The sequence below is a fragment of the Rhinichthys klamathensis genome, unplaced genomic scaffold (genome assembly GCF_029890125.1).
Source record: "Rhinichthys klamathensis goyatoka isolate OS25496 unplaced genomic scaffold, OSU_Roscu_1.1 h1tg000114l_1, whole genome shotgun sequence".
NCBI classification, from domain to species: Eukaryota; Metazoa; Chordata; class Actinopteri; order Cypriniformes; family Leuciscidae; genus Rhinichthys; species Rhinichthys klamathensis.
Window position 1 is genome coordinate 4,912,332 of NW_026606651.1, and position 26,871 is coordinate 4,939,202.

Below are 26,871 nucleotides of genomic sequence, written 5' to 3' on the forward strand. Positions count from 1 at the left end.
TATTATTAATTAGGGTTTATTTTATTCTGTTTATTTCATTTTTGTACATTTTATTTTGGCCTCTGAAAAATTATTTTGGGAGGGGAACATTTTTAATTAAAATGTATTCTAAGACGCTCTTATTGCTGTTTAGATTACTGTTTATCTGGGAGGTGATAATAATAGCAATACTGTTCTCGGTCAGTTGTATGTTTGGATTAGATTTGGACACATACTGTAACTGAATATACATAATAGATTCCATTCTACCACTAGAGGCGCTAAAGTGCTGCTGTTACACAACACTACCACTAGAGCGACGCTATTCGTCATCCTACCGCTAGAGGAGCTGCAGCACAAGCGCGCACCCGACGCGCGCTCCTCACGGCATTCCACAGCTGATAGAGGGATGAGAGAGGGATGCTAAGGAAATGTTTTCCTTCAACACAGAAAATGGGCTATCGTGAACTTCATCCGACAGCAGAATGCGACTGAAATATCGCAGGCGAAGACCGTGAGTCAAGTAATGAGTTTGTTAAAAGTAAGACGGATCTGAATTGCAATGAAACGTTGCCGTGTTTTTGTATTGTAATCGACACGTCGCTTTAGCTGTGAAGCTGATGGCCGTTAAAAACAGACGAGCGCAAATAATTCACCTCACTAAACACACACAGGTATCAATGAGAGCCTTCATGGGGACAGTATTCACACTTCCCTGTCAGAGCTTCAGCGGGATTTAACAGCTTACAGAGTGAATCTAAACCTCTGCTGACTGACTGGAGCTGCAAAAGAACATTTAACAGCTGGTCCATTCTGAGATTGTGGTAAAACTGACAGCTTTCTTACAGCGGTTTTATCAACTGACAGGTGAGAGAGATATTAGTTTCGTTGTGCTTAACGTACGACTGAATGCTTTTGGATGGTGCTTATTTGGGTTTAGACTTAATAGAAGAATGTTGTGTATAATTATTTTTTACAAAATGTAACGTTAACTATTATCTGATTAACGTTACTTGGTTTGTTTGACGTAAGTTAGCTATAACGAATTTGTTACCAGATTTTTGTATCCTGGTTAACGTTACGTAACGCCGTTACATAATGTGATATGGATTTTGTGAGAAAGTTAACTATAAATGCATATCGTTTTTGCTGCTGATAAATAACTAATTAAATCATGTGTCAGCTGCTTCTGTCTTAATCTGAAGTTGTGATGATGTTTATGTTGCTTGTAAATGTAAAATATGATGCCATAATACTTTGTTTTCTGCTTGTGTGTATATATATATATATATATATATATATATATATATATATAATGGTATTTTAGTAATTAAATGCATTTTAAATAAAACTGTAATTAAAAATTATGCTTCTCAGTTATCCGAAACATTAAATATTATTATGCAATGTCGTTTCTGCTGTTAAAAGCAGTTTCTAATTATTTTAGTAGGTTAGTTCGGCTCAAGTTTGTTCACCCAAAAGTCTGTTATCATTAACTTTTTGGAACTCAAAAGGAGATATTTTAAATGTTCACGCTGCTCTTTTCCATTCAAGTTACTTTTCCCAACTTAAATGTTGGTCCAATTGTCACACAAACTTAATTTATGGCTATGGAAAACTTAGCGAATGAATCTAGACTACTTTTATGTTGCTTTTTGTTTCCTTTTTGGTCACTGTGCTTTCATTATGTTGAAAAGAACAATGTAAACATATGGCTAAACATCTCCTTTTGTGCTCCTCGAAAATGTAAATGACATGAATGTTGTGAAATGTCAAATTTTGCTGATCTTGACTGAAATTGATTTTTTTCCCACAGGTGATGCCAGTAGACCAGGATGGACCGATATCATCACAACAGTTACAGTAGCTAAAATGCCACATTTTAGGATTGTAAACTGTTGAAAGAGAAAGTCACCATCTGCTGACTGGATTTGGCACCATAATAACCTTCTTCCGGAGCTCAATATATTGAAGACGGACTCCACTTTTGACCTTTAGACCACGTCATACCTGCCGTCAATATGTTTGCTTAAAGTTTGAAGTCTTCGATCTTTGACGCTGCAGCGAGTGTTTCCCTGAAGACCCGGTTTTAGTATTCTTGGACTGTTGAAGAGCCTTTGCTCGAGATGTTTACCGCTCTGAAGAAGCTAGTGGGCTCTGAAGCAGGGCAGCTCAGGGATAGAAATATTCCTGCAGGCCTGCAATCCATGAACCAGAGTCTACAGAGACGCTTCGCCAAGGGTGTACAATATAACAGTAAGAGCTTCATGATTAATCTTTTTTTTTTTTTTTTTTTGAGTAGAGCCTTTCATAAATAGTTTTCGGTTGTGTTAAAGACATCCATTGTTTTCTTTTGGGCTTGTAGAGTGAGTTTTTCCCTTGTGGTTTGTCTAAAGTATTACACTGTTGAATTCTTTATTTCAGACACATAGGTCAAAAAGAAGCAAAAACATAATTTACAAACAACAAACATTTCCTAAAACAGGAGAAATACCTTATCACTTATTCTAAGATCATTTAAAACTATTATAATTGTAATTTTTTTTATCAATTAATCAACACATGTCTTTCATGATCTGCATAAATTCCTAAGACATAAGATCATGTAAAGTGGGAACATTATTAGATAGAAACATTTGACTCACTTATCCTCTTTGAACACGGCATTACTTGCTATGTTAAAGTTTGTTGACAAATTAAAAACAAATTGACATTTGTGAGACGTGTTTAATTTGATATGCTTATGTTAGGGACAAAAAAAATGTGTCTCACATTTCACCCTCAAATCATTAAAAAATAATTAATAAATAAAAAAATATGAAATGTAAAAAGATTATGTATTAAAATATTTTAGTTTAAGAAAGCCTTTATGGGACTCATAAAAGTGTTTCATTGTGACATTGTCATAACAATGAAACACATCTGATGCATTATACCACCATATAAAAGAGAAAAAACATGATGGAAAAAAATATATATATATTATTTAAATTTTGACATAATCATGGCTAGGTTTTCCTTACTGCTTTCAATTTATGCTGAAAAAAACAAAACAAAAATACAGTAATGGAAATCCAATGAGAATCCAAGGTAAAATGTCGTTCAGTGTATTTTAGTGATGAGATTTTGTGCATTTCAGTAGTGAATTTGGATTTAAAAATGCGTTTAAATGTCATGAATTAATCCAAAAATGTAAATAAGCTTTATTTTCTGTCAGTTATTTAAATCACAATTAGCACAATTATTAAACACAAAGTTAAAGATCCGTCCACTGGAAAATTTGAGACATCATAACAATTGTCAATGTTGGAGATCGAGAGCCCACTCTGTCTTAAATGCACAAGATGTAACTGAGTCCTTGTACTGGTGTGATGCAGTTGTGTAGACGTGTTTTGACATGTGATGCTGCATCAGTGAGCCAGTCGGTGGTTCTTCACTGATCTCGCTTTGAATACTCATTGTGCTGTTTCCGCAGCTCTGTGTTAATAAAAAATGCATGAATGATACACGATCACCCACCTACTGGCCTATTTTTCCAGTCGCTTCTCCTTGGTAGAGGTTTCTTTTTTTAGACACGCAGATATCCCAAGATACCAAGCATTTCAGCTGTGAAAAGGGCATTTTGGTAGATATGTGCTGTATCAGTACAAATCTAGCACATAGTAAGTGTGAAAGGTTTGTCTTGGTTCAGATCTTTCCATGTACAATCAGTGCCCTGTGGACAGTTCATTTGGGGTTTTATATCAGTGTTCTCCTATCTCCTTGTTTCTCTCAGTGAAAATAGTCATCCGTGGGGACAGGAACACCGGTAAAAGTGCACTTTGGCACCGACTTCAAGGGAAAAAGTTCCTGGAAGAGTACATCCCCACGCAGGAGATCCAGGTCACCAGCATTCACTGGAACTACAAAAGTGAGTATCAATGGTAACGTTCACACTGATTATGTGGTCTTTTATGAAGGGAAGTGGTTTATTTTATAACACCAAAAATAAAGTAGACTACCCTAACAGAAAGGTCATAGGTCAACGTTTGTAAAGTATCAGAAGCTGTTTACAATATTCCTTGACTGTACATTTCTGACTGTGTTTTGTTTTTGCTTTTATTCACAGCGACAGATGATGTAGTGAAAGTTGAGGTCTGGGATGTGGTAGACAAAGGTGAGTGTTTAGAAAACACACTGGAACTAGTGACATAGAACTGGCCTGAAGTTATTCATGCTATACAGCTATTTAGTTTAGCAGTGAGCCTACACACGAATCCGACGAGCGTTCTGTGTAGGCTGCCATCTTGTGGCGACGCCATTACTGAGCTGTTACCGGTATGTAAACAAACCTCCGTGATAACGAACGCACCCTCGATGACAGCTACAGCCAGGCAGAATGACTTGTTGGGTTGATGATGTTAGACAGTGGCCTCCAGTCACAGATGAAGGTACAAACGATCTTAAAGATTATTCATGAAAATAGCTTGGCAAGCTAGCTAGGCTAACGTTAGCTAATGAGGAAACTATAAAAAGATCTGTCCATTTGGCAACAATAAATAAATGAATGACATCAAATAAACGAATTCATGTTTTTCATTTGTGTCCATTATTTATCTTATTTTCACATTGCAAAAGGCAAGGGTAAGGTACAGCTAGAAAGTATACATAATATCGACCAATTAGTGTTTTTAAACCATGGAAAGAGGTCAATATAACAGCAGGAGAACAATTATGTCACATAACGTTACATTTAGCTCAGGAAAGCCATTTAATGACCATAGCATGTTAATTGAATAGAAAAAATAGCTAGAGAGGAGATTTTGCTGAGCACTATATTACATATTTATTATATTTTTTACTTATGTCATTAAATAATTGTTATTATAACAAAAACTGCATTATATTTAATTTAATTTGTTATTTTAATTTGTTATTTAAAAAAAATTCTGTCACAGTCAAGCAAATCAAACATTAACAACAGACATAACAGTAATGTTACTAACGTTACTGCCCCAATGCGCCCTTTACTGCCGCCATTGAAACAATTTAAACCGGAACATGTTTTCCCACTCGACATTATAAAAGTTGTAACGTTAGTGACAGTCGTAAATCGCGGGCTGTTTATTCCAGTGGACGCAAGTTGCAAATAAAACAATAGGAGGCAATGGCGCAACGCTACCCAGCAACAGCTCAGTTATGGCGCCCGCTTACTTCCGGTAGTTTCGCCGGATTCGTCTATTCCAGTGCAAACGCTTTGAAAATGATCAAATCATTAAAATGAATGTGTGTAAAATTAAGTCACCTGAATTGTTTTTCTCACACAGTAGATATTTGCACTCATAAGTGCAAACCTAAATGAAATTGCTATTTTAGTATGTTTTCAGCTATCTTTGAAGGAAAAGGAAGTAATGTTGTATTTTACTTATATTTTTGTGGTCTGCAAATACTTCAAGGACAAAAGCTTCCTCTTCCAGAAGGTGTAGGTGAGAACTAGTTGTCAAGTAGTTAAACATTAAGCATTGTGCGTGTGTGTGTGTGTGTGCTGTGGTCTTCACCTCTCTTCTTTATAAAACTGTGCCCAGAATAGACATTGCCTTCAGTAGTCTGTGCTGTTCTTAGACTCTAGATTTTAATGTACTTGCATTAAAATCAGATGGCCACTTTTTCCCAGACTACATTTATTTTAATAGGGGGCTTTTTATATTTTTTTTTTTTTTTTATATAATAGATTGCATTTTGTATTCATATGTAATAATTTTACAGCTTTGTAAAATTACTGTTAAAATTATCTTCTAACATGTCAAGTCTTGTAACCTTTTTTTCTATAGCGCTTTATACAATTCAGATTGTTTCGAAGCAGCTTTACAGTGATAAACGGGAAAATAATGATCAATGATGGAAACATAATTCGATTCTACTGCTCTAAAAAAACAATAGTGTCATTGTTCAGCTGAAGTCAGTTCAGTCTTGATTCAGTTCAGTCCAATAACTGTAAAGTTAATCACACATGAAATGAGTTCTTTTCAGTCATAAGCAGCTCTGCAGAAAAACAGTGATGTCATCGTCCAGCTCCAGTTCCAGTTCTCCAGTTCTCATCCATAGTTTCAGTGCAGTCAAATTGATTATATTGCTGAATATTAGGTGTAAATATTAGTATCATTATTGCAAACAGCCCTCTTTTAAAATTGCATGAAGTGGAAATTCAATAGATTTTTCAGCTTGTGGTTTAAATTGTGATTGAACAACAATATTACTTTCAGATATGCCAGAGTTTTCTATTTACCCTCCTAGGGCCAGATTTACTATCAGCTTGCACCAGTACAAATCCTCTTTTGGCATTAAAAAGCTACTGTCAGGATTTACTAAAGACACGCAGTGAAAAATTAGCGCTGAAAAGCCGTAAACAGGGTTATTTTTGCGGCTGATCTCATTGCATATGCATTTATAGGAGTTTCCCTTTCAGACGCAGTGTTTATGGGAGGAGAGAATTTAAAGTCTCCACTTAGTCAACAATTTAATCTTTTAAAACTCATCTTTGATCATCAAAAAGGCGTATTTAAAACTTTTTTCCTGTGAGAAAAATGTATTTTTGCATTAAAATAGCTTGAATGTAACTACACCCTTACTTCATTTAGTATACGCGGATTAATGAATATGCAAATGAGCCCCGCCTCCACTTACTCATACAGGCTCGTTGACAAGTCGATGTATCAGAATAGTAATGCGTTTAAAACTTTTATGTATCGCTCTCTACAACGTCAGACACATTACGGTAATTAATATGATTAGCCTTTTGTTTGACAACGTTATTAAACAGCTAATAATGTGTTGCTAATTTTACACAACCCATGTTACCATTCTCCATCTCGGAGTCAGACAGCTTCCTTCTAAAAGTCAGTATTCTTAGAAACGATTAGAACGTCAGTGAAGAAAGGCATATAGTTCATCAAAACATCTTGAATAATTCACCTGCTAATTGCTAAATGTGCACGATTTTTCCAACCCGATCTCACGGCAATTCGTACGAATTTTACGAGGTGGCTAATTCGTACAAATTCATACGACCTCACTCGTACGAATTAGTGCGATTTTTACTAAATCGTACATATTTTACGAGTTGCCCAATTCGTACGAATGACCTACCCCTGACCCCGCCCCTAAACCTAACCATCACGTGGGTTTAGACAAATCATACGAATTCGTACAAGTGAGGTCGTGAGATAGCGTTGATTTTTCATATCAGCAGAAAAATAACCCGGGATAACCATAGACTGTAAAAAATATGGACAAAGTGTCTGTGACGTCACCCATAGACTTAGAACTGTTTTGAGGCCGTTTATGGGGGGTATGGGCGGCGCCATCTTTTGAAAATCTTGGGAAATCCTAACCCCGCCCACCTTCTGGCCAATCCATATATGGGTAAAAGGGCGGGCTTTGTGTGAGACTGAGCCGGCCGGTGGACGTGCTTCTTCAGCCAAGCAGCCTCAGCTATCTGTACCGTTACAAGATCGACTGGCAGACTAGGCTACTTTTTACAGCCAGTATCATTCTTATGTTGAAACTCCTTTTCCTCGATTTACTGAAGCCTTTGTGTAAAACGCATTTGCAGCTGCATAGCTCGCTCATAGGCTGTGCTGCGGCAACTGCACATCCACTGGCACGGGCGCCGTCGACGTACGACCAACTAGCTCGCAGATCAGTCTATTCTTATGCTACATTTATTCATTCAGTTATAACCATAGGTAAAGTACCTCGGACGCTAACTTATCTGAGGCGATTTAATGCTAACTGTTGCAGCGCCACTGCCCACAAACATTGATGCTAAATAGTGCTAACTACGTGAAATAGTAGTGGAATGTCACTTACCGGAGAAAAAGGAGCAAAGTACTCCTAGTCCTACAGTGTCGGTTAGTGCAGTTTACAGCAGAGCAACCCATGTTATGTACGATATTTCAATACAAATGTTCAGAAAGGATACAGAGGTGGTATGATGTGTTGTGTCAGATCATGGCCGAGACGTCAAATTTCAGGAATTCCACTCGGCGCAGCCCGTTATCAGCTGTCAATCAAGCTGTCAATCAAAGTTAACCACGCCCTTATTTGTCATACATTTTATATCTAAATACGATCTAAACTAACGAGGTAGAAAAAAATTCACACCCCTCACAGTTGTCAGGCACTCGGAACCTATCGAAAAATACAATAAAAGTCCATGGGACCAACCTGTAAAAACATGAATTTATGCTGTGAAAACGGACATTTTAACATGGGGTCTATGGATATTTGCTCCCTTTTGGGACCTCCCTCTAGCGGATTTTCGATGCATTGCAGTTTTTCGCACTTCCGGGTAGGCTTCATTTTTCAGATTAGAATGTTGCCGCTTGGGGATAACCTGGCTTCTCCTGAGACTTAACAGTTAATTGATATGCTAAAGCCATCCCACACGTTGACCTGATTGGTTACAAGGTAGTTTGTGATGTAAAGCACCTGCGATTTCAAACCGCGTTTTTTAGACTCTATTTTTCACTGCAGTTTTAAGGAGAAAATACTCAGAAATGGTGTTGACTTATGAATTTGCACATGGTTGTTCTTAAAGCATATTAAAAACACCACATAGACATATAAACAACATTAAAAACTTGATTATCTCAAAGGTGATTTACTAAGGTTTGCGCTAGACAATTTTCTAGTATTATTTACCGCCACAAAGAAAGCATGTCTGAAACCAGACGCTAATTTGCGCTGCTCTTGGTAGATAGCGTTGATCATTATGGAAATGATCCGGCTGCGTCTGTGTTCTTTCATTTGTGTGTCGCCAGTAGATCATGCGCAAAACTTTCCACTCTCATCTGCGCTTTTATGGGATTGTGCTCTCGCGCTAATTTGCCCTGTTTAGTAAATCCGGCCCTTTGTGAATTAGTACAACCTTTTACCATGGTAACCATAGTTTTCATAAAAATACCATATTATAAGTATTGTTAAAAATTTGTTATAACTGTCTGTCATCAAAAAAATACATACAAATTGGGAAAAGATTTACACTGCTGGAAAGAGATCCCATCTGAGTTTATGAGGGTTTATAGCAGTAACAATATCTATATTAACTACAGGAGCAAACTGTGGTTACCATGAAAATATTTGCACAAGGAGCTGCTGCTGTTGATCCAGGTCTGCTCTAATTATTTTCTATATGCTTTTGCCCTTTTCATTTTATATATGTGTAAATATTGAAATAAGCTATTGAATAATGTGTCACTGGGGTTAATGTGAATAGTGGTTTCTGGGAAGGAGGGGTGAGACTTTCTACTAAATCATTAGATGATAAATATCTAATATAAAAATTTATTTGAGATGTTTTCAAAAGTAATGCGTCAAAATGCAATATATTTATTGAAGTTTATATAAACCGCACATACAGGTGAAACTCGAAAAATTTGAATATTGTGTAAAGTTTCACCTTTTAAGTTGAATTACTGAAATAAATGAACTTTTGCACGATATTCTAAGTTTTTGAGTTTCACCTACTAGGCTACATGTTCTGTTTAAAACTTAAAAGAGAAAAAAATACATGATTGGTAGGAAACCAGTTACAATTTGAAAAAGTTAAAATGTATAGACATTTTAAGAAGTATATCAAGTACTCATTGACAGTGTGTTGACTGTCTTGGGTAGTTAAGCTTCAGAAAATCAATAATGAGATGGCTTTGAATGGATTTTTTGAGTTACAAATTAAAAAAATAAAAAGGCGAGAATAAAGAACCCTAAACTCTAACACAAAGAAACAGTTTTAGCTTTCAGCATGATATGGTTCTAAAAAGAGCTGTTACTATGTTTAAAGAACCTTTGAAAAACCATTGGTTTTTTTCATAGTTGTTTGAGTAATGTGTCAGTAGAGCCTGACATCAGTAGAGCCTGACAATAGCAACGCCAAGGTCATTGGTTTGATTCCCAGGGAATGCATGGACTGATAAAATGTATACTTTGAATGCAATGCTGGTCGCTTTGGATAAAAGCATCTGCCAAATGCATCAATGAAAATTCAAATAACATCCCATTGTTTTTCTGAGTAATACTTTACTTTTGAATTGATGTGACTGACTAGGTAAGATAGTCAGGGTTCCAGGAGTCTAAAACATGTAAAGATTCAGAGCAACTTGTGTAAGAGGACACCATGAATAAGCATATGAGTATTACTCTTCTCGTATCTTAGACTCACAGTTGCTGAAGTGCAGCCACACTAATTGTAATAACTGTGTTTCTCCAACTACTGCAGGGAAAGGGAAAAGACGCGGAGAGAATCTGAAATTGGAAAATGAACCTCAGGAGGTATTCACTGCTGTTTTGTTAAACAACTGTTAAAACGTTTGGGGTTGATAAGTCTTTTCTGCTCACCAAGGCTGTATTTATTTGATCAAAAATACAATAAAACAGTAATATTATGAACTATTATTACAATTTTATTTTATTTTATAATTGAATATATGGTAAAAATTTAATTTATTCCTGTGATCAAAGCTGCATTTTCAGCATCATTACTCCAGTCTTCAGTGTCACATGATCCTTCAAAAATCATTCTAATATGATGATTTGCTGCTCAAGAAACATTTCTGATTATCAATGTTTAAACAAGTGTGCTTCTTAGTTCAAACGAATTGCATTTATTTGAAATAGAAATCATTTGTAACATTATAAATGTTTTTACTCTCAATTTAATGTGTTCTTGCTGAATAAAAGTGTTACTGTCTTTTTAAAAATATGCAAACTTTAAAACTGTTTTGTAAGTCTGCTTGACAATTGCCATGTGATTAATACTTCAAATGTTTTGTTTTGACTGAATTAAAAATGTATTGTGTAATACATTTAATTTACTAATTAATCATTTGACATCTTCCAATATATCATGAATCTGTGAGCTATTTGCAAGATAATTTTAATGTTCAGTCAGCTGGAAACAACATGGTAATCTTGGAGATGTTTTGTTCTCTGTGCAGTCTGAATCCGACATGGCTCTCGATGCAGAGTTCCTGGATGTTTATAAGAACTGTAATGGCGTGATCATGATGTTTGACATCACCAAACAGTGGTAAGGAATCTGTCATTCCTTCTGTTTTTCCCCACATTCACTCTCTCCAAACCCCACATTCATTCTCCATCGCCCTCTCCTGTCCCTTCACCACTCCGTTCCCGCCCCTGCCGTCCCTCTTTTTGGTCTGACAGCTATCGGTGGTCAGGATCAGGTGGAGGAACTGGGCGTTGGGTTGCAGCGGGTCATTGAGCGTCTCTTTCACAGTAAAGTCGAGGCCACTGTCAGGAACAAAGAGCGCAATGAAACCAATACCTGCAGCTCAGTGTCTCTTAAAGGTTCTGACTCTGTTTATCTCTCTGCTCATTGGATCTGCCTTGCATTCTGATAATGGGTCTTTACTTTTTGACCCAAGCACACCGTCACAGGTGCCCGTTGTTTGCAAACCTGGGCTCTGCTTTATTGATAGGGCTGAATTTTTGCTTAAACCATTGGGAATGTTATGACCAGCAGGTACTTTTTGTGTTTAGACCAACATTTAATCAGTACCCCATTCTTTGTGGATTGCATAACAAGATCTAACATATTTAAGATCTGATTCCTCACTGTCTCATTCGGTTCTTCAAATATGCCTGCAATGCATATACACTCACCTAAAGGATTATTAGGAACACCTGTTCAATTTCTCATTAATGCAATTATCTAATCAACCAATCACATGGCAGTTTCTTCAATGCATTTAGGGGTGTGGTCCTGGTCAAGACAATCTCCTGAACTCCAAACTGAATGTCAGAATGGGAAAGAAAGGTGATTTAAGCAATTTTGAGCATGGCATGGTTGTTGGTGCCAGACGGGCCGGTCTGAGTATTTCACAATCTGCTCAGTTACTGGGATTTTCACGCACAACCATTTCTAGGGTTTACAAAGAATGGCGTGAAAAGGGAAAAACATCCAGTATGCGGCAGTCCTGTGGGCGAAAATGCCTTATTGATGCTAGAGGTCAGAGGAGAATGGGCCGACTGATTCAAGCTGATAGGAGAGCAACTTTGACTGAAATAACCACTCGTTACAACCGAGGTATGCAGCAAAGCATTTGTGAAGCCACAACACGCACAACCTTGAGGCGGATGGGCTACAACAGCAGAAGACCCCACCGGGTACCACTCATCTTCACTACAAATAGGAAAAAGAGGCTACAATTTGCAAGAGCTCACCAAAATTGGACAGTTGAAGACTGGAAAAATGTTGCCTGGTCTGAGTCTCGATTTCTGTTAAGACATTCAGATGGTAGAGTCAGAATTTGGCGTAAACAGAATGACAACATGGATCCATCATGCCTTGTTACCACTGTGCAGGCTGGTGGTGGTGGTGTAATGGTGTGGGGGATGTTTTCTTGGCACACTTTGGGCCCCTTAGTGCCAATTGGGCATCGTTTAAATGCTACGGCCTACCTGAGCATTGTTTCTGACCATGTCCATCCCTTTATGGCCACCATGTACCCATCCTCTGATGGCTACTTCCAGCAGGATAATGCACCATGTCACAAAGCTCGAATCATTTCAAATTGGTTTCTTGAACATGACAATGAGTTCACTGTACTAAAATGGCCCCCAGAGTCACCAGATCTCAACCCAATAGAGCATCTTTGGGATGTGGTGGAACGGGAGCTTCGTGCCCTGGATGTGCATCCCACAAATCTCCATCAACTGCAAGATGCTATCCTATCAATATGGGCCAACATTTCTAAAGAATGCTTTCAGCACCTTGTTGAATCAATGCCACGTAGAATTAAGGCAGTTCTGAAGGCGAAAGGGGGTCAAACACAGTATTAGTATGGTGTTCCTAATAATCCTTTAGGTGAGTGTATATATACAGCTCACTAAATGAATGTCGGCTGTGATCATCTTGATTTTTTTTTTTTTTTACGCTTCTTGGTCCATGTTTAATCCGAATCTCTTGCCAGGTAAATGGTCGAATAACCTTGATTATTTTTCAGCTTGGTATTTATGCTGCTCTCAGGCCGGTAAAGAGGAACACACAAGAAGATGTATTGCTTTGAATTTCCATGCTGCTTGCTAATAAGATCCTGGCATTTCACTATGCTTTTTCCCCCCAACATATATGTGGGTGGTATGAAGTCTGGGAGTGGTGGCCAATAATGCAAATAAGATTATTTGATGAATCGGTTCAAAAATATCTTAAACTGTACTGAATGTTAAAACTCACATTTTTAGATTATGATGTATAAAATTGTGCAATACACAAGAAAATCACATCAATGTATGTTTCGTGTGAATCACAGACTCTGTCTTTACTGCAGGACGTTCAACTACATCCTTAGGGAGTTACCAAAAGTGCCAACACACGTCCCAGTGTGTGTCCTGGGTAACCAGCGGGACATGGGCGAGCACAGGGTCATCTTACCCGATGACATCAGAGATTTTATCAACAGTCTGAACAGGTGAGCAGATAAGGTTAAAGTCGGCATGAAACGGAAGTTGTGATAGTCTTTTGTTTCCTATTGTGTCGTATATCCGAGTGAAACGGCTTCTCAAACAAGAAAAGATGTAGGACGGGACTTGATTTTGTCCATTGGGATTGATCGGATGGTTGTCAGGGTACCCGCGGGTCTTAAAAGCCTTGAAAAAGTCTTGAATTTGATCATCTCAAATTAAGGCCTTAAAAGCCTTGAATTTTGTATACCAAGTCTTGGATTTCGTTACAAAGGTCTTATTTATGTGTTTGCCTTTGCTAGGATTAAGTTCATACCGTAACTAAATTAACTGTTACTAATGTAGGCTAATTCAAAATGTATGCAACGTTGAGTCAGAGACAATTTTGGTTGAGTGCACCTCGCGCTCCACGTCATAGCAGAAAAAGCGATCGCGTGCGCATCCGTTACTATGGTTACTAGGCAAGTGAGGTACAGAACAAGATAGTACCTAGCCTAGTTTAATCCGCTGTGGCCACAAATGACAGAATTTAAACCCCAAATACGAGCTTTTCTGTTAAAAGAACATATTTTCTACCCGGTCTTTTCAATAGTATCTGGCAGGGGCGTTGCTAGACCCATTTTACTGGGGCACGTGCCCCAGTATAAATCTGCTGTGCCCCAGTAAATCTGAAGTTTGAGTTTAACAATTTATTTTATTTGTCAGTGTATTTAATAGAAATTATATTATAGGGTAATAGAAATGATCTATTTGCAACGCAGTAATAAACCAATCAATGCTTGTAAAAGCAACGCAGTTTAACCGAAACCGAAGCTGACCCACGCGACAGAAATCCGCGCGCGTCTGTGTTTCCTAGCAACAGCAGCGCGCACACATCTGAGCACACCGAAGTCCGGTGTTGGCACGCGAGGTAGGCTATGAAAACATGACGAAACAAAAGTTTCTAAATAATACAAATAATCTTAAAAGTAAAATTGAGTCAGAGTCAAGTGATTGACCGTTTTGCCAAAATGAACAATAGTCGGTAGCCGTAGCCTACAGTTTAATGCTCAACAAATAAATCAACAGTTTGGACTTGGCTGGGGAACTTTGTTTTCTTTTAGAATATACATGCTCTTTATTTTATATAGTATATATTAACTCTTTATTGATTTATTGAAATGTTAATTGTAAATTCTTGAAAAATATAAAGGCTAATTATTCATTATTAACATTGTGTAGGGTAGACTGGGCACAGTTGAGACAGGTACAGTTGAGACACCTTAAATAACTTACTTGCGTGCGCAGCAAGCACAAGTTGTGATTTTTGCTGTGCACATGCGTATTAGTGTCATCTTTGATCGTGGGAAATTTGAACAATGGACGCATCTCCGATCCGAAAATATCGGCAAAGTTTTTTTTCTAAGGTAAGACATTCACTTCACCATGCACACTGAATAGCTTATTATCCTTATGTAACTGTTAAACGTAACTGGTGTCATCACAAACGTTATTCTGTGCTCTAAAAACTGGCATATTTCATGGTATTGTGTCATGCAAGATCATTGCGAAATCTAGAGAAATGTGCGAGGTGGCCAGCGGGGTATGGTTGAGACACAACTGTATACCCCCGATAGATTTCTATTAAGAAACACACTGTTTAGTTGTTCAGTGTTATGATAACAGGTTTAACGTCGTAATTAGCCAGCATAGGACGCAAATGAAAATAAAATTTGATATTTGTGATATTTAAACTGTGTATTATTAATAAATATATTAAATATATTGTTCCTGTTTTATATATTTTAACCAGTGCTAATTTAAATAAACTGAATGAATTTAAATGGATGAATAAATAAACATGTTGCCCAATTGTTTTTTTTTTCTTTATTTGTCTTTATTTATTATATTTGCAATGAACATTTAGTTACCTTTACATCATTAAAAATGGGTGTCTCAACTGTACCATGCACTGTCTCAACTGTACCACACATGGGTACAGTTGAGACAAAGTTAAGACAAAAAGCACCTTATATTTATGGGCTAATTGTGGAAAATATAAACTACTTATGGGTACTATTGATTGATAATATCTTAGTCTACAATCTAAAGAAATGTCATGTGGCATGTCATGTAGAAATTCACTTCTTTTCAGTATCTATTTTTGTGTGAAAAATCAAAACGCAAAAAGTGTCTCAACTGTACCCATGCAGTCTACCCTAATGTAGAAGAATGCAAATGTGCAAGAAAGTTTTCTCTCCGTTTTCTATTTTCTTAAGTTTTCTATTTTCATACAGTGTTGCCTTTTATGGCACAAAGAAAAAAGAAATTCGTGCTAACATGATTTTAAAGCTATTGTTATCCAATTTGTTTGCATTCAAACACCTTAAAATGCACATATGTAGGTCCGAGAAATCCAAATTTTCTCGGGGGAGCATGCCCCCGAACCCCCCTAAGTTACTCTACCCAGCATGGTGTTTTTGAAACAAACTAATTTAATTTAAAAAAGCCCAGCCCTCCTTAGTTACGCTCCTTAGTATCTCAGACAAACAATGGGGGACCTGTGCCCCAGTAGAGCTTAATGTCTAGCAACGCCCCTGGTTATCTGGCAACCATGCGCACGCTCTCTCTCTACACTGCTGAAGCGCGGATTATCTGAAAACACAGACAAGCTGGTTGGCAACAGTTGGCATTCAGCGATCTTTATTTAAAATGTAGCACTTGAATTAAAGTGTCATCCAGTCGGTCTGTGTTCTGTCACGAGCCGCTTGCGCTGTTTGTGCGACTAAATCTGCGATCAAAATGCAGGCTGATATATCCACCAGTGTTCATACGAGCAAGAATGCAATGTTTCCCGAATATCCACACGATTTCAAATGTGACATTGATTTTATACAACAGTAAAAAAGAAAAAAAAAAGGGTAACATTAAGTGATGTACTACATTTAAAACAGCATTGTTAGGCTTATTGCTCTGTTTTGCAACGAAATATGTGGCTTTAAACGAATCGTGAGATCCAATTAATGAATGACTCAAAGACTCACCCATAAAGATAGGGAGTTACCGCCACCTACTGGCGATTTTAATGTTTTTTTAACATTGCAAATTTAATGAACATTGTTTTATTTAAAGCATTATTTCTGTCTTTTTTTTAAGGTATTACAAAGGTAAAAAAAAAAGGGATAATTAGAACTGCACAAGTGCTAAAGTCGTGCAATGTCAATAATTTCTCATAAGCCTAATTGAATTGGCCTAGAGAGAATAATTATTATGACATTTTCTGTCTAAAGACTACATATAAAATAACTACCAAAAGTAAAGTAACTGCAGTTTGACTAAAAGTGGACAAAAAATGCAAAGACTTTTCGTCAACTACAACTATAAAAAACTGGATGACTCAAATGTGATTAAGACCAATAAACATTTTCATCTCAAGACTAAATAAAAAATGGCTGCCAAAATTACACTGGCCTACATACACGTGCGCGCTACAATGCTGTTGCGTATGTATTAAATGAATTAAATAAAACATTTTACTTAAATTATCAGTCAAGTAGCCTCCTTGTACATAATTATTTTCTAGGGTTTAAAATGTATACAGATTTGACATTTTCCCCTCATACTTCTGTCGGAATGGGTACGAAGTTGGCATTGAATTTCATTTGAAATGGTATTAAAAAGGTCTTAAAAAGCCTTGAATTTAAGTTGGAGGATCCTGGGGGTACCCTGGGTTGTGGTTTGCTATTGGTGGATCTCATGTGAGTGACAGGTTGTCCCATCCTCGTCTTTAGAAAAGAGAAGAGATGTCACTGAATGAGGGAGATGAAGTTATTTTGATTAAAGGTGCAATCGGTCATCTGGGAAATGCTAACTTAATAAAAAAAAATGATGTGCATGGATAAATCATTTATAATAATTACTTGCAATATTCCATAAAAAAAAAAATTATCAATTTTGATTTCATGATGACTGTAACCCTCAAAACCAGGGGCCGGATTCACAAAAAAACTTCTTTAGAAAGAAGTTAGGAAAGTTCTTAAGATATAATGCTAAGAAATTTGTAAGAATGTTTCTAAGTGCAATTCTTGAAAAATTAAGTTCTCAAATATTTTCTTAAGAACATCATCTTTGGTGTTATTTGATTGAAAGGCTGGTATTGCTGAATGAAAAACACCTCAAAGCCCATCTTTTTGCCTTTCATAGATTACTGTAGTAGATGACATGAGCACTTTTTTTTTTTTCCAGCTTGACAGGAGTTAATCACTCGGCGCAGATTTTTAATGTTCTGTGTCAAGTTAAAAATAGTTGTTTTTAAAGAGCCTGTCCCAAGAATTTGTGGTCTTTTCCATTCATTTGCGCTCTGTCTTTCCTGCACTCTCTCTAGAGTGAATGCATCCCATATCTGTGTGCTGCGCGCTAGTTCTAGCTAAAGTGAGCGCATCATATATATATATACATATACGCTCAAATGATTGATCGGTATCGCTTCAGAGTATTTGTCCACATTCCTGGTACTAGTAATATATGTATTATATTTTACTTGTGTTATGTTGAAAGGAATCTTTAGAACAACCCAATAAATTCATTAATCATCACCTTTGGGGATTTAAGACAGGTGGGGGTTTATCCTAACTTTAAGAAATTATTTACAATTATTTTTAAGAATATGAATACTTCTTAAATGTTGTCTCGAGAACATTCTTAAGAAAATGTTGGGAATACAAAATAATCTTATCTTTTATCTTATCTTTAATAAAAGAGAAGAATTTTATTCTGGGGCTTAACACAGACTCTTAGTCCAACTCCATGCTTAAAGTAGGGCCCTATGTAATACATTTTTTTGTAAGCTATCAAGCTTTCAATCACTCAGCTAGAGAATACCCATAATGCACTGTCAGAGTCGTGCGCCGAATGAATTCCCGCGTCTGACCAGAAGATGTCGCCCGCAGCTGAATCATCCATCAATCCATTTTCCAAACCCCTGGTCCAATGTGGGTACAGTGTAATATCATACAGGCATAAATTCCTTTTTAATTGATTATTAAATTTTTTAAATAAGGTGTATAGTTTCCATGAGAGAGTTCAAGATAAATATTTTCATTACTATTGGAGCTGCCAGTTTGCTAAGTTTCAGTTATTAAACGGCAAGCACAAACTATGCAAAAGCGTCAACCCTTCTGATGTACCCAGTGTCCGAATTCACTCACTCGTTTTCATTCACTCCCTCAAGTAAACTATATTAGTGGAGTAATGTAGGGAATAGTGAAGGGTATAGTGAGCAGTTTCCGACACAGCCCCAGGCTAGGTGAGCTAAAGCAGGTTTGAAATAAACTTTGCTGGACAGTGGGTTCCCAGGAGCAAGGTTGAAGACATGGGGTTTAATTAAATAAAATGAATCGAATTCGTAAAACTTTTAACAATTTAATAATAATTTATCAAAACAGTTGTAGTTCAACTGTTTTGACAGTTGTAATCAAATAAAGGCATAAAACATGAACAATTTAATTAATCTTTTAAAATGTATTCAAATGACAATTTAACAATTCCTTTTATTTTTAAGTGCTGCATTAAAGACAGTGAATATGCCTTTTAACCTACATAAAAACTTACATACTGACAACAGTGTTTTTTATTATTATTTTAAAGTTAAAAATGTCTCCAAATATACAATGCAAAGCTCTTATGAATAATGTATGTGTCACTTATCAGCCAACTTTTCCCTAATCCCATAATCCCTTTTCATTTTAGACCTCCGGGCTCCTCCTACATCCACTATGCCGAGTCTTCCATGAAAAACGGCTTTGGTCTCAAATACCTCCATCGCTTCTTCAACATCCCATTCCTGCAGCTGCAGGTCAGAGGAAACTTTCAAAGTCATGTTTGCTCTCAGGTCATTTCAAGTGGAATCCTCACATATCTTACATGGGGATTTGAGTTCATATGTTTTAAGAGATATAAGAGTTTGTGGATTATGGCAAGGGCTCTTGATGCTGATCCTGGAGATCTGCCTTCCTGCTCTAACAGATCCTCTGTAGTTTTCAGGGCTGCGTTTTAATTTGCATCTATCCTAAAAAGTATGCAATCAATGCAATTATAATAAATTATAATATGATTCACAGGAAACCTGGGAAAATCAGGTGATTCTATAGTGGAATTTTCCATTTTAAATATTTTAGATATGGGTATTTCAGTAGCTAGAAATTAGTCAAATGTTTTTTTTTTAAATGATTTAATCAATTCAAGGGATTTTAATGACTGTCGTTTTATTAATATAATATTTTACATTTATATTTTCATTTTATTATAAGTTTTAGTTATCTTATGACATTTTTGTTAGTTTTAGTTTTTTTTATATTTCTATTTTCCTTTTGGTTTTATGTTAGTTTTAGTACTTCAATACTTTAATTTTAGTACTTCAACTGAAACTTATTTTATTTCAGTTAGTTTGCAAAATTTTCAACTTTCTTTAGTGTGTAATGTTGCTGTTTGAGTGTGAAAAGGTCTGCAAATTTACAAAGCAGCGGGACTTATTCTCTATAATATTAGTGCGCACTATTTCTGAACTCCCTGAAACGCCTCCATTGTAGTCTTGAGTTTTCTTCTGGGAATGAACACATCACAATATTCCTCATATAAATAATTCCCGCCCAAAGCATACGCAAAATAAAGGGGCGGGGCCTGGTTGAGTTAGTTAGTAGTGTTGAAACTGGCGGTTATGGTGAGAGGCGTTACATTTCTCAAACACGCTCTGAGCAGTTGGCCAATCACAACATACTGGTCCACGCTGACCAATCAGAGCACATTGGGCTTTTCAGAAGGAGGGGCTTCATAGAGACAGGAACTAAACCGTGTTACTGACAGACTGGGAAGAGAGGAGCTGCAACAGTTGAGAATATGGGGAAAATAATGTGTTTTTTGATCATTAACCCTCTGGGCTTCTTCGGTCAAAAATGACCGAAACAGTATACGTTTTGAAATGTTTAATTTTTTTGCTTCATCGGAGGGAGATGAAACTTGGTGACTTTTGTTGTATTACCTATGTGAACACACAAAAAAATCAAGGAGATGATTCGGATATGTTAAAGGGTCGTAAAAAAAATAGTCACACTTAGCTTCCTTTCGGTCAAAAATGACCGACATAGGAAATGAATGGGAAATACGAAAAAATAGGAAAACTCAGAGAAACTTGTGGTGGTACAAACTACAGATCAGCCACTGTGCAGAAAAAAAGTGTACAGCAATGAAGGGGTGACACTCTAAAACATCAAGAGTGCAAATAAGACACCTCCCCCCCCCACACACACACACACACACACACAGAGAAATGAATAGGAAAGACTGTAACAGCAAATGTTGAGAAAATGCTAAATAAAATCAAAAATTAAAATAAAGTACAAAAGATAGGCTACTCTTTCTCGCTCAAATGCACACACACACACCTCATCATGTCTAAAACAACAATATGAATCAAAAAGCCTTTCTATGTATTTATATAGGAAGCCTACAGGCGGTTACGGACATTACACACATTTATACATTTTTACTTATCTAAAAAAAAATAAAAAAATAAAAAAAAGTAGTCTTTTAGCATATCTAAATATATATCTAAATAAAAAAAACGAATAAGAGAGAGAAATCATGTCTAAAACAGCAATAGGAATCAAAAAGCATTTCTATGTATTTACATAGGAAGCTATGGGCAGCCTACAGGCGGTTACGGACATTACACACTTTAAAACATTTTTAAAGCCACTGGATGGCGGTATTCTCACTTGAAATTTTTGTTGCCTGCTGCCAGCATTATATTTTAATGTGCCACGTTGAGTTTTTTGAAAAATGTTTTTTTTTTATAATAAAAAAAAAAAAAAAAAACTTTCTAATGGAAAAAATAGCTCGTAAAAATTATATAAATAATGCAAAGTATCATAAAAATCTTTAAAAATTCTAAATAATAATAAGAAAATATTATTGAACAAAAATATATTTGAATGGTTTTCCTGGGGGGAAAAAAAGTTACATTTTAAGGCTTCGGTCTTTTTTGACCGAAAGGAAGCCAAGTGTAACCCCTAAACAAAGAAGCCCAGAGGGTTAAAGCGTGGACCCCAAAAACTAAATAAAGACTTTGTAAAAAGGCATTATAGATCCCCTTTAAAGTTGTTCCTTTGTATGCATCCTCGTGATATGTCTCTTGAGACTGGCTGAATGGCATTAATAAATTAGGAATGTTGAAATTAGCCTGGGGATCAATGGCGACCGCTGTGTCTTATGTGTCGGCCTCTCTTCCTAAGGTTACTCCACAGTAAGTAGGTTGGCGGACTGGTTTCAGTTAAATGTATTTTATTGATCTTGTTAGAGAAATTAACTTCTGTTCAATTAGCTAGCTCAGCATAGATTGATAATAAAACTCAAGAGATACGCAACATCATATTACAGATGCAACCACAATAATTCATAAACGTTGTATCAGATTGGTTTCATGGAGTTCTGGTTACTTAAGTCTGTTTGTAATTCTTTTGTCTGTTATACACAAGTATTTATTATCTGCAAATATTGCTGACAGTTGAACAACTGGTTGCTGTGAAGGTGATGCAAATCCCGCTGCTCAGAATTAGTCCGTCAAGCACAGCGTGTCAAACTCATTAAACTTTCAGTCCTGTGCCTAGATCTGTTTTCCTCTCCTTGCTATCTTTTTCAGTGTTAGTTTAAAGGCCACTTCTAACTTCCGTGACTTTGAACAAACTTCTAACCCCAAGTATCAGTTCGGTCAGAAACCGGTTATTGGTTAGTGCATGTTTTTCAGTTGAGCTGTGGTGCTCATGAAAGAGGTTTGTGCTTCTCCAGTCCTCCTCCTAATTTGGAAATAATAAAGCAGGACAGTCAAAATGAGGTCACTGTTGATGTCCTGAGAGATTACAGTATGTTGGATGTGGTGTTTTTGTGTTTGCAGAGGGAGACTCTGTTACGACAACTGGAGACAAATCAGCTTGACATCGATGCCACACTAGAAGAACTCAGTGTTCAGCAGGAGACGGAGGACCAGAACTATGACATGTGAGTGTGAACCTCAGGCACACACAGACATTATGCATATATATACAGTAGTCAACATTTGAAGTGGATCAAAAAAGTCCGTCCTAAGACAAGAACGGGTATTGTTCAAAATTCATGTATAACTTTGATGAAAGGTTTTGATCCACTTCAAATGGCGACTACTGTAGTTCACGTTCATTTGGTTAACGCACCGTGTGCTAGGTTAACTTTACACGTTAGCATAATTTTAAACATAATTTAGTGAACAGATATGCACGGAGCTATGTATCTAAGTGGACATGGTAGGGGGGAAATATATGAGATGGGAGGGAAAATATTAAGTCAATGTTTTTGTGTTCTCTCGCATAGTTTTGCGTTCCCCTGGGAAATTTTGCGTTTACACGCAAAACGTTTGTTTTCCTTGCGAGCGAATGTAAAGTTTCTCAGGTGAATGCAAAACATTGGTGAGAGAATGCAATCCTCCCATCTCATTTATTTTTTTTCTACACCATTTCCCAAATTTCAAAGAAATGTACAGTATTTCACCAGTATTCCTCCAAAATAAATGTTTTGTCATGTTAAAATTTGGAGGGATTGAACGTTTGAAAATAAATAACTTAAGACTTATAAGGATTGTTACATGTATTAAATAAAATTATCATAATTATCATATTTATCAAATAATACACTACAATTGTAATTTACAACAGTAATATATTTCAGATTTAAAATAATAAGATAATAGAATTAATAATAATGGTAATAATTATTAGTATTATTATTAATTATATTAAAACATGATGATAAATAATATTATTGATCACAGTGACACAAAAATAATACCAATAACAATGTATATTATTATTGTTGTTGTGTTATCAATATTATATTATATATAGTTATAATAGCAATTATTATTACTGTGTTGATAAATTATTGAAATATTAACTTGCATTATATTACATTTTTTTAAATGTAAGTGGTTCAGCTGATTAAAAGTTTGGAAACGACTGCTGTAGAGCATCATGAGATCAGAGTTTAGCAAAGCAAAAGTCCCACTATGGCCAAGAGCCAACCACTAAGACAAGAATGCCACCTGACCAACATTTTTACAAATTTCACTGCTGTTTTTGCAGATTTCTTGAGATGATGGAGTCACGCAAAGCTTATGGATCTCCAGCGCCCTCTAATGGCCAGAGCCCGTCCTCAGGGTCCCAGTCCCCTGTGGTGCTGCCCGGTGCCGCCTCTCCCAGTAACTCCAGCCCCAGTACACCACAGGCTCCTGTCCCTATCCAGACCCAATCCGCCCCGCCACCACCTCCATCTATACCACACCCTCCTGTCCAGCTCACAGCCGCCCATGCACCCCAAACACCATCTCAAAGCCTGGAGCCTTCGCCCGCAGCAACGGTACCCGCATCTACCCAACCCGCACCTCCTCATGCCCAGAAACGAGGCTTCATGTCACGCCTGTTCGGTTCGTCTGCTGCAGAGACTTCACCAGACAGACCAGGTCAGTACAAAACATCAGAGGAGTCTGTTTTTAGTAGCCTGTTGCCAGTTATGTCTCGGCTCCGAAAGATCTCAAGATCTCACTTTTAAGAATGAGGCTTTTCTGCAGTACAGATAAGCTCTGTTCAATAAGCCGTCTTGTCGCCTACTTCCTACATACACACACACAAATGAATCATGGCATATGATTATTTGAAAAAAAGAAGCAAATAATAAACTATTTTCAAAATGTATTTATTAAAATTGCTTCGCATCAGAATAAGTCTGTAAAAAATCAGTTTAAAAGTCACTGAATTTAACTATGGCTAGTTCAAGCAAGATCCAATTATTAGTTTGTTAAACTAATGTGTGTTTTATATGCCCAAATCAATGAAAATTGTATGTAAATTACGTAAATCTTAAATGTAGGCCTATATATTTTTGTTGAGTGTAGGCAACATCCAAACTGAAAAAGAGACTTGTTTGTGTCTGATTTGAAACGCTCTACATGGACAACTAATAAAAACACTTGATATGATATACTCCAATATTGGGTACACTAGCTTTGTTTTTACAGTAATGAATAAAATGCAAGTATATTAATCATCAGCATTTTTCTTTACTAAATAAAATGTTGAATACCGTTGCGACATCCTACCATTTGGAACATCCTTCACATCAGCAGTGTGTCTATAATGCCTCAAATGCTGTCTTTTAAAAAAAAAAAATTTAATCGATCTTTAGTTTACAGTTAGAATATTTACTCTCACACACTTATAAAATTTAATGCAAGTTGCAACTATTCAAAATGACCAAAATGCACACCCCCCAGTAAGTCGCTTTGTATAAAAGGGTCTGTTTGCATTCAATATGTTCTTCAAAGGCCTTCACAGCATTTAACTTACACGGTTTCCCTAGTGTGTTTTCAGATCTGAGAGCGTGTGTGTGTGTGTGTGTGTAGGTTTGCTAATGTTAATGTATGATCTGTACTAAAGAGGGGCAGTCGTTCAGGGACTACATTCATTGCCTTATATACTGAATACCAATGAGACATTATCAGGCAACACTGGACCCGCCGCTGCACAGTCATTACAGAGAGCGGTGGACTGACAAACACACGCGCAGCTCTGCACCAGTGCATCGGCTGCTGCATTGCAGATCCTGGGGGATGGGGCCCATACACAAAGACACACACAAACTGTGTCAAATGGCTCCATATAAATATCATTTTGCAAGTATTTTGCTCTCTTAAGTTTGTGTTTTTGTTCATTTTCACAAAAGTGCCCTTGTTCTGTGGAATGCTTGATCCAATTTGACAAATGTCTAAACTGGTATGAAAGGTCCAAGATACCATAAATGATAATTTATCATTAGTTCAGCATTCAAAATGGTCCAGAATTCAGGTTTGATCCGTTTTTAGTCATTTCTTCTGGACATTTTCCTTTTTAGGACCTTTAAAAGCTCCTTTATTCAACAACATACTTACAGAGACTTTCTAATCACAGGATTGTGCTGAGTATTGTTATAAAGCACAGTTCCTTCATCTGTGACAGTACAAATACTTGTTATGTCTTCATTGCTGCCATCATCTGTCCTTCAAATATGTCTGAAAGTGTGCTGAATGCCCATGAAATCTATCTAGATACGTTCATATATTAATTTCCTTTATATGTTTCATGCGTTTCAGTGAATCTCAAGCCTTTTTTATTTATTTATTTATCCCCCCCCCCCCCCCCCCCAAGAAATCTCATTAAGTTTATATTTAAAAATGTTGTTGTACTGATATTGTATTGCTGATTTAAATTAAATCATTGTGTCTGTATTTTCATTACTGTAATAAACTAATGGAAATTAGATTTTTAATGAGAATTTTCAGGGGAAATGTATGGAAAAAATATACAAAAAATATTTTAATGCATTGCATTTTTATGGGCTGAATTTCAACATCAAATTCAACATTTGACATCCGGAACGGTAGACTGCCGATTGATAATCTCCGTAGCTGTTAGTGGACCTCACCAGCAGGGGGTGCAAGCGGCTGTTGACAAAGAAAACTATAGAGCAACGGGTGAGAGACTCGTGAAAAATACAATGCATTAAAATGCAAGCAGGGTTAATGCAATGCATATTTATAAGTAGTGCAATTCAACAAGCTTTTTTGTTTCAAAAACATTTGTCATTATTTTACTTCCATAGAAATGTGAAGTAAATGGTGGATGCAAAATAAGTTAATGGTTTTTAAAAATATCCTTTATTTTATGCATTTTTTTTCATATGTAATGACAGATTTACCTAATTTAATTTGTTCAGAATAATTATAATATAATAAATAATAATACAAGTTTAATAGAATTTCATAAGAAAATTCTATAAAAGTCAAATATGTTTCTGGTAATTCATGTAAATGCATTCTTGCATGTTATTAATGAGAATGAGATAAAAAAAAAAAAATAAAAAAAAAAAATTATGAGAATTTAGGGGGAAGGCGTCTGATTATCATCAATGCAAAATATCTTAATCCCTAAAAAAGGTCGTCACATTTATGTAGTGCTTTACACAATACTTTTTTTTTCCAAAGCAGCTTAATATTAATAAACAAGAAAATAGAATCAAACCAAAATTCTAAAATGGTCAAATATGTTTCAGGTATAAATATCTGATCCACACTCTGACTTGTGATGCCGCCTGGAATCATAAACGCACTATGTTGGTTTGTTTGGCCAGAGGAGAACCGTCCCCTCGACTGACAACTGCATTGAACTGTCCTCAGCTAAACAATGCTGCTTTATTCTATAATTGAATTATTTTTGCATCATTGAATCATTATTTTCATATTATAACTGTAAAGCTGCTTTGAAACTATCTGAATTGTATAAAGGCTATAGAAATAAAGCTGACTTGCCTTGACTCTTTGCAACTGTGCAACATAATTCG

At 36.4% G+C, this 26,871-nt stretch overlaps 1 protein-coding gene across 3 annotated transcripts in view; it reads left to right on the plus strand.

Moving 5' to 3' along the window:
* Positions 1-326: 326 nt before the first annotated feature.
* The window catches only part of rabl6a (RAB, member RAS oncogene family-like 6a), a 31,982-nt gene continuing 5,437 nt past the window's right edge, over positions 327-26,871 (plus strand). The window contains exons 1-11 of one of the 3 annotated variants that reach the window (XM_056254872.1): positions 327-502; positions 1,796-2,235; positions 3,755-3,889; positions 4,088-4,135; positions 5,415-5,444; positions 10,235-10,287; positions 10,953-11,044; positions 13,305-13,445; positions 19,165-19,270; positions 22,364-22,467; positions 23,583-23,959. In XM_056254872.1, coding sequence (XP_056110847.1) covers positions 2,106-2,235; positions 3,755-3,889; positions 4,088-4,135; positions 5,415-5,444; positions 10,235-10,287; positions 10,953-11,044; positions 13,305-13,445; positions 19,165-19,270; positions 22,364-22,467; positions 23,583-23,959 — 1,216 coding nt within the window. In that variant the 5' untranslated portion in view covers positions 327-502; positions 1,796-2,105. Of the gene's footprint in view, positions 503-1,795; positions 2,236-3,754; positions 3,890-4,087; positions 4,136-5,414; positions 5,445-10,230; positions 10,288-10,952; positions 11,045-13,304; positions 13,446-19,164; positions 19,271-22,363; positions 22,468-23,582; positions 23,960-26,871 lie in introns of all 3 variants that reach the window. The other 2 variants (XM_056254873.1, XM_056254874.1) reach the window with 2 other exon arrangements.